This window comes from Oncorhynchus tshawytscha, linkage group LG07 (assembly GCF_018296145.1).
Source record: "Oncorhynchus tshawytscha isolate Ot180627B linkage group LG07, Otsh_v2.0, whole genome shotgun sequence".
NCBI classification, from domain to species: Eukaryota; Metazoa; Chordata; class Actinopteri; order Salmoniformes; family Salmonidae; genus Oncorhynchus; species Oncorhynchus tshawytscha.
In genome coordinates, this window is record NC_056435.1 from 57796750 (window position 1) to 57805786 (window position 9037).

Sequence of the window (9037 nt, forward strand, 5' to 3'; positions counted from 1 at the left end):
GAAATTCCCACAGAAGAACGTTGTTTGTTAACGTTCTTGGAACAATTTGAGAACATTACTTTAAATAAAACCATGAAGAAACCTGTAGGAAACATTATCCTGAAGTACTGAAATTTGCACTGAAAACATTGTTTCTTGATGTTGTCAATGTCAAACCAGTTGGAGAATGTTCCTAGAACAATACCAACATTTTAATTAAATGTAACCTTATTTGAACTTTTAGGAAATGTTCTGTTAAAGTACTTTTTTGTCAAGTTCCTTAAATGTGCTCAGAATGTTCCAAAGTCAAGCAATTATCCTGCACCACTCCCGGAAAGTTGTGGGTATGCAAAATAACTCCAGCACAACCACGCTCTAACCAAGCTGTAAGAAACATGGTTTTCAGAACGTTATTTGCTAGCTGGGGCGGGTCTTGCGAAGAGAGTGTTGCTTAATATTGCTATATATATATGTTGAAGTTAAACTCATGTTGCTACATTGTTACAGGGTGTAGGCCTATACAGCGTTGCCCCACATGTGATGTCTCCAGGCTGATCGTATGAGTTGGTTTCTGCAGCCTACACTCTTCCGTCAGTCTTCTGTATATCCTTTCCATTGAATGTACAGAAGCTTCTTTGTTCATATCTTAGCTGTGTTTCAAACTATTTCTAACTGAAAAGAAACGAACAAGCACTAACCTTTTTATGGGAAAGGATAGCAGCTTTGCTGAAGCAGACGAGTAGGGCATTGTCATGGCTCTGTCCAGCGTGCTGAAACTGTTATGTCCTTTCCTGCGTTTGGAGAGATTGGCCAAACTGCAAATATAATGTGGGAGACACATTCACCTACGCAAACAAATAGGCAAGAGATAGGTGATTATAACTATGGCCTGTATGTCCGCCAGCCTGTAGCGTAATATCCATGTTGATAGGCCTATAGTCACATGCGTGAAAGGGCATTGAAGTGGATACATGAGTCTACATCGAGTCTAGGCTACAGAGTTGCTTTTTGAAAAATGTTAATGTCTCAAAACATTGGGTTCTGCAGGCCTCAAAACCTAGGTCCCCGCTGATTCACCGACAACAGGTGCCGTCATTTTCATTTTCTGGACTGTTGGCTATTTTTGTAAAACGAGATGTTACTTTTGGCGTGAACTATTTCTTGCATTTAGGGGGCGATATACCCGAACATTCATTCGCATCACTCAATATCTTTCACGAATAAGCCTTGTTATTTATGGACATTTATAGTTATAGATGTAAATGTTATCAAAATGAATCCAAAAGTTATCTAAATGTATTTTAATTATATTTTATTTGCCCAAGGGAAGAACCCTAAAGTGTTGTATGAGCAGAGCCTCACTCTTCAAAAGAATCAAAACAATTATTTATTTGAATGTTGTCTCAAATCATGTCATAATATTCAACATTTTATTTATTGACAAGCTGCTTACACATTTATTGAGAATCCTAGACTAATGCAATGCCTACTCACAATTTGTTATGTCTTTAGCAATATTGTATCCTTCCTGGACACTTGCCTCTGTTTTTTCTACTGTGAATTGAAAAAATAAATAGCATAGCTGTGTTTCAAACCAGCCTATCCTAACGTATTTTCAGTCACCCAGGTACCAGTTTATTTCTAATTATATTTCTAAATCTAATCTGCTATAGCCTATCTATGAAACTTTGACATAACACCATAATAGATTAGTAAATCATAATAGATTAGTAAATCAAAGCCTAATGTTGACACGATATAGGCGTAGGCTACTACATTATTAATACATTACGCAACAAAGGTAATAGTAATAACACAAATACAATAAAATAAACACTTATATGACTTTATAGACCTATTGATGATATTATTCTGCTATTCTTGCAATATGATGTTTATCAAAGTGGCAGCACAGAGGCACGTCCTCAAAAGTCTATGTCATGACCTGCTGCTCTTGACTTAAATTCCTCCTTTGAAATGTTGACACATTGTGCTGTGTGTGTGCGCTTCAGAGCGCGTGCGGTTTTTTGCGTAAAGCCAGCATGTAGCGAAGCGCAGCGCGGATTGGTGGGCTCTGCTCGAGCAGGCTTGCAGACCACCTTGGGATACACGAGCTCTGTGCAAGACTCCTGCAATGACCTCTTTTACCAGTGATGAAAGAAGACTTTGGGCGGGTTTAGGGTCGCGTTGAGCTCCTCATCACACCTGTTTCTACATCCCATGAAGAAGAGCTTGAACGTGTTGCTGTGCAAAAAGACATGAAAATGGTCCAAAAGTGGATGCAGACACTTGTTTTACTGTTCTTTTGTCAAGGTAAGTCAGACTTTTTCATAATACTATCCTGTAGTACGTTCATTCCCTTCAGAGTAGGATAGTTTTAAAGTCGTCGATGGATTTCAACGATATTGCCAGAATACTTGCTCTCTCACAGACCTAGTTCATAAAAAGTGTTGCTATATAGGCCAGGCCTGCTCTACATCATTTTATATTGTATTTTAATTTCATTTTGAATGCTATAGCCTAAACATCATATGTGTCACGTTTCAGTAATTGCATTTTGAATTAGCCTAATAAGACATCTTCAGTAATAAATTATTAATGTATTCATTAGTTGAATCTCTAATTTATTTTTAATCACAAACGTTATCAGAAACTCTCCAACTAAGTTCTCTGACAGAGAAAACGGATGGAGAGAGGGTGGAGATCACTTGTGCACCAGTCTCTAAGACTAAGAGCAACATGGTGATTTGGTTTAGAGTGCAAGACAACGCTGGAATGGAGTTTATTGCATCGTTTAGTACCAAGGACGGTATGAAGAAAACATACTTTAACAATGAGGTCTTCAGCGAGGAGCAGATAAAGAAAAACATCTTGATACTGAAGGCTTTCAAAAAGGCTCGAGATAGTGGCGTCTACAGCTGTGCATCAATCAATGGTAACGCGCTTGTGTTTGGTGAAGTAACTCGACTTGCTGGGCCAGGTGAGTAGGCTAGCTAGGCTACATTACATAAATAAATTCTATCCGAAAAATACAATTATAGAAATCAATGTTGTTTTTTAATCAGATGTTCTTTAAAGCCTATTAACAGTCTGAAAGTTATCCATGCTAACACACCTCACTTTACTTTTTAGCCCCTATGACAACAACAACCACGACGACTACACCAATGACCACAACCATAGAGCTAACCAGCTCTACAACTGCCAAGTCGTGCAAAGGTAGAATATTTATTGACATCATCATCATCACATGTATTCTTATCATAATATAAATGTCCTCATATTTTTTATTGAGTTGATTTGGATAATCATAGTAGAATATTTCATTATCCAATGGTGTTTATCGTTGTAACACATTTATCCCAAATGTTTTCTGTGTTTGACTTGTGTTTTTGCAGTGGGAAAGGTGGACCCTACTGCATCCTGTGATTTGATTGTTTGGGCCCCATTGACTGCTGGCTGTGGCTTCCTCTTCCTCCTCCTCATCATCACTGTATGCCACTGCAACCGTGAGTCCTGCATTCACTCACCAATATAGCCCCATGTACCCATTCACTCACTAATATAGCCCCATGTACCCATTCACTCACCAATATAGCCCCATGTACCCATTCACTCACCAATATACCCCATTTACCCATTCACTAACCAATATATCCCATGTACCCATTCACTCACCAATATACCCCATGTACCCATTCACTCACCAATATACCCCATTTACCCATTCACTCACCAATATATCCCATGTACCCATTCACTCACCAATATACCCCATGTACCCATTCACTCACCAATATACCCCATGTACCCATTCACTCACCAATATACCCCATGTACCCATTCACTCACCAATATACCCCATGTACCCATTCACTCACCAATATAGCCCCATGTACCCATTCACTCACCAATATACTCCATTTACCCATTCACTCACCAATATATCCCATGTACCCATTCACTCACCAATATAGCCCCATGTACCCATTCACTCACCAATATACCCCATGTACCCATTCACTCACCAATATACCCCATGTACCCATTCACTCACCAATATAGCCCCATGTACCCATTCACTCACCAATATAGCCCCATGTACCCATTCACTCACCAATATAGCCCCATGTACCCATGAAACACCCACCCACCAAACAAAACAAGAGTATTGAACCAACTGAAATAAATATGCTGCCATCATTTTCCAGTTAGAATGTATGAACATTTTCATATAATTTCCATATAATTTTTTTTATTAATAATTAATAATATTATATATTATTTATTTGTTGTTTCTTTTGTTTCAGGGATAAGAACAAAAAGATGCCCACATCATTATAAAAGACAGTATGTTTTCCTTCTTTAATATGTCAAACATGAGTCCTGTTATGATGTATGCAGCCTAGAAAATTAGAAGTTGAAAAAAGAGAAGGTCCACACTTTTGAGTTTTCTCCCCTAAAAGTCCAACTGAGTTTGTAGTTAGAAAGACGAGCTTCTCTTATTTTTCTCTTGTATTCAGGCCGAGAATGGCAACACCGGGGCAACAACATCCTATAGCCAACAACAGACTTTTCTAACCCTCAACAGGTATATCATGAATAAACTCTCCTCAACCTAAATATTCCTTTTACATTCTAAATTGAGAGGTGTGTTTTAGTATAGGATAAAGCAGCACGCACAAGCTATGTATGAACACAAAAATAATATATTGGTTATTTAAAACATTATTTCACATAATAATCTTTTGTGAATATTATTGTTCAGTGATTATAGTAAGGTAATTCAACTTCTCGCTGTAAAAAAACAAGAGAACCCAAAGCACACCCTATTGTTTGAGTGACTACATTTAAAAAAATAACAATTGAACATATTAAAACTACCTGACATTCGCAATGTAGTTACTAATGCTTATAACACAGATAATTTATATAACACAGGTGATTTATGTAGCTTACTCCATGTTTATTGTCTATTCTTCTCACAGACACTGAGAGAGACGCAAGATGGTGCGACGTCTCTACTATCAACCATTCAGTTTGTTAAATTATACATTTTTACTGAGACATTTTCTCCGCAACACCATTGAAATAGTAGAAATATAAGAATTCTCACTCTCTTCATTTAATCAACATAATAGCTTTATGGCAGGTTTGTGTAGATGATTCATGTCGTTACTCAGTCTAATGACGAGATATGTATTGCTTATAGCTTAGTTTAAAATGATGTTATGAGATACTTTTCTCCTTATGACTTTCATGGTCTGTAAATGAAACCAAAGACAAAAGCTCTGCTGTGAAACTTCAATAAAACCAAGGTAACATTTTCTAACTCAAATGTTGTATTCAGTTTCTTCCTAGACTTCTATGAATGTTTGGTAGAAATGTACCATATAAAGCGATATTTTTGCAATACTTGAATGATTGAACCATAGTGTACGTAATTGTGTGTGTTCTTGTTACTGTAGGACCATGTTAGAGTGAACCTCTATCTCCGTTACTCTCTATTAGTAACCTCTTACAAATCTGAATGAAAAGACAGAAATGGTTCAACTACATAGATTTGTATTCAAATGTTTTGAAATCTATTCAAATTCTCCTCAAGTGCCCAAAGGCCATTGCACAAAAAAAAGAATAGCCTACTTAAATTGGAGTTGAACACGTACCAAAGCTCCGAGAAGGAAGCAGCTTTGTAAAGCTTAGCAAAATTGAAAAACTACTGAGTTGCTTCGTACAAGAAGTGAAAGATTTTCAGAATATTACATGTGAATTTAAAAAATATACAGTATATTATAAAGTTCTTCCCCCTAACTGCAACACAAATATACAGTAAGTTCCCTATACCACAGGATGCTTTTACACAAATGTATTCTACTACTGTCATATCTTGTTTTTGGCATTTACTTATTGGAATTAATTCATTTATTGGCTAAATACATTTAGGTTACCTAGCTACAGGTTACCCCATGTTAGCTTCTGTTTTCAGTTGTTGAGGGTGGCACAAGGAGTTACTTCAGACCCATGAATGTTGAATACACACAACACAATTATTATTCTCATTTAAAAAAGAATAATAATAAATTAATTCCCCTTTCCAAAATATCTCTCAAGTTTTAGGTTTGAGACCTGCACCTAAATATGTAGAATTATGCAAAGTAGACTATGCTGTACACTAGTGTATTATGGTGGCTGTCCACTTAAGAGAGAACTCGCTTTTCTGTGTACATCAAGATTAGACAGACATCCCGATCCTACATACACACTATATACTGTTCCTAAACCCAGATGACATTCACAATTACCCCCCCAATGCTGTAGCAATGTTGCAGCAACATCACTGGTACATTGGGGCAATGCAGACTGTTAGCTGGGATGGACAGTCAGTCAAGACACATGAGGCAAGCCCAATATTACATTTTCCTCACAGGATTCAAAAAATTCTCTGTCAATCCTAGGAAATAAGTTAGGACAAACTCTTACTCTCTCTCTCTCTCTCTCTCGTTCTCTCATTCTCTCTTTCTCTTGTTCTCTCTCTCTCGTTCTCTCTCCTCATCTCAACGGAAAGAAACCAAATCTAGTACAATCTTCTGTCATGTGCAAAACCAAGCAGGAAAGGCGTTGCACACTGTGTGTGTTTGTTTTCTATCAAGTATACGTTCTCCGCCATTTAGAAAAATATAATAATTGTTCACAGCAGCTCCCTCAAGTGGCGCCTCCGTGTGGCAAGGGACTTGTAGTGTGCTATAAGCCTGCAATGCATCAGAAATGTACATCAGTCAATGTCACAGGCCATACACTACCAGTCAGAAGTTTGGTCACACCTACTCATTCAAAGGTTTTTCTTTATTTTTTTAACAATTTTCTACATTGTAGAATAATAGTGAAGGTATCAAAACTATGAAATAACACATAAGGAAATCTAAATAGTGTTCAACAAATTATATTTGAGATTCTTCAATGTAGCCGCCCTTTGCCTTGATGACACCTTTTTGCGCACTCTTGGCATTCTCTCAACCAGCTTTATTTATTTGATTTAACTTTAATTTAACTAGGCAAGTCAGTTAAGAACAAATTCTTATTTACAATGACGGCCTACCCCGGCCAAACCCTAACCCGGACGACGCTGGACCAATTGTGTGCCACCCTATGCGACTCCCAATCACGGCCGGTTGTGATACAGCTTGGAACCGAACCAGGGTCTATAGTAACGCCTCTAGCACTGAGCTGCAGTGCCTTAGGAGCTTCATGAGGTAGTCACCTGGAATTAATTTCAATTAACAGGTGTGCCTTGTTAAAAGTTAATTTGTGGAATTTCTTTCCTTCTTATTGCGTTTGAGCCAATCAGTTGTGTTGTGACAAGGTAGGGGTTGTATACAGAAGATAGCCCTATTTGGTAAACGGCCAAGTCCATATTATGGCAAAAACAACTCAAATAAGCAAAGAGAAACGACAGTCCATTATTACTTTAACACATGAAAGTCAGTCAATCCGTAAAATTTCAAGGACTTTGAAGGTTTGTTCAAGTGCAGTTGCAAAAACCATCAAACCCTATGATAAAACTGGCTCTCAGGAGGACCACCACAGGAAAGGGTTACCTCTGCTGCAGAGGATAAATTCATTACCAGCCTCAGAAATTGCAGCCCAAATAAATGCTTCACAGAGTTCAAGTAACAGACACATCTCAACGTCAACTTTTGGTTGAATTTCTGCAAAGAAACCACTACTAAAGGACACAAATAAGAAGAAGAGACTTGCCTGGGCCAAAAAACACGAACAATGGACATTAGACCGGTGGAAATCTGTCCTTCGGTCTGATGAATCCAAATTTGAGATTTTTGGTTCCAACCGCCATGTCTTTGTGAGACGCAGAGTAGATGAATGGATGATCTCCGAATGTGTGGTTCCCACCGTGAAGCATGGAGGAGGATGTGGATGATGTGGGTGTGCTTTGCTGGTGACACTCTCTGTGATTTATTATTATTATCTAGTGGAAGCCATAGGAACTGCAATCTGGTCCTAATAAGGGGGAAATACAAGTTTATGGCCCGTATCACTAGTGTCCTGCCAAGCAGGAAAGAACAATGTTTGTACAGATGGGTAGGAGGAGACTCAGCCTATGAGGAACAGTCAAATATCAGTGCTTGTGTGAAGCACAAGCACATTGTCTAATGCAGCTGTAATGATCCTCTGGGAATAATTCAACTCGGTTAAGCTTTCATAGTGTCCGTTGAGTTATTTGCTCTGAGAATTAGAACCTTACACCGCCAACCAACAGAACATCTCAGGGCCTGTATTCAAAAAGCGTCTCAGCGTAGGAGTGCTGATTTAGGATTAGGTCTCACATCTGTCTATATAATCTTGTTCATTATGATCTAAAAGGCTAAACTGATCCTAAATCAACCCTCCTACTCTGAGACTCACTTTAGCGGTCTGTTAGTTTGTTAGTCTGCAGTAGGTAAGTACCTCCAGTCTGGGCTGTCTCTGCTCTGTTGTCACGGCTACTGAGGCTGCAGCTGGACCAGTGGATGAAGACAAGTCTCTAGACAAGAGGTACATCCGGTTTACATGAATTAAACATGACCTTTATGAGTTGCAACACAGTATGACATTGAATATGACGGATCTGTGCGATTATAGATACAATTGGGCAGAAACCTCACCTGCTTGGGTCTAACATCAGCCTGGACTTCGGCCTCTTCCATTGCCTTTGAGAATAAAAGAAACATAACCTTATACAGCCTTGCTTACACCCTATATCCACCTCACATAACTTATGGGCACAGGGAATGAATTGTGTTTTATTATTTAGTCCAAAAGTGATCAGAATGGTACAGTATTATTTATGGTGTATTGTGAAATGTTTCGGGTATGTAGTGGAACATAAATACACATAAAGGTTGTTTGCCGTTTTATTTACACACCTATTAGCACATTAGATTTGCATTAGCGTCTTCAGGATTCCCCGTTTTGTTTCGTACTACAACCCTGGATATGTTACCTTTTGGTCTTCCTCTGTGTGCCGGAACTCAGCTGGAAGGCTGTCATCTCTCTCCCCCAC

General features: G+C 38.4%; 1 protein-coding gene across 1 annotated transcript; it reads left to right on the forward strand.

The window, feature by feature from the left end:
* Positions 1-2004: 2004 nt before the first annotated feature.
* Positions 2005-5311, forward strand: cd8a (CD8a molecule). Its single transcript, XM_024428502.2, has 7 exons — positions 2005-2292; positions 2630-2959; positions 3112-3198; positions 3378-3488; positions 4290-4329; positions 4503-4570; positions 4968-5311. Exons 1-6 carry the CDS (start codon positions 2238-2240, stop codon positions 4558-4560), a joined length of 681 nt encoding a protein of 226 aa, XP_024284270.1. The 5' UTR covers positions 2005-2237; the 3' UTR covers positions 4561-4570; positions 4968-5311.
* Positions 5312-9037: the final 3726 nt, after the last annotated feature.

Excerpts from the sequence above, each read along its gene's own strand:
- cd8a (XM_024428502.2), top strand. The coding sequence starts at position 2,238 with ATGAAAATGGTCCAAAAGTGGATGCAGACACTTGTTTTACTGTTCTTT. Across the intron at positions 2,293-2,629 it reads TTTACTGTTCTTTTGTCAAG|AAACTCTCCAACTAAGTTCT; the intron begins GTAAGTCAGACT and ends AAACGTTATCAG. Across the intron at positions 3,199-3,377 it reads AACTGCCAAGTCGTGCAAAG|TGGGAAAGGTGGACCCTACT; the intron begins GTAGAATATTTA and ends GTGTTTTTGCAG.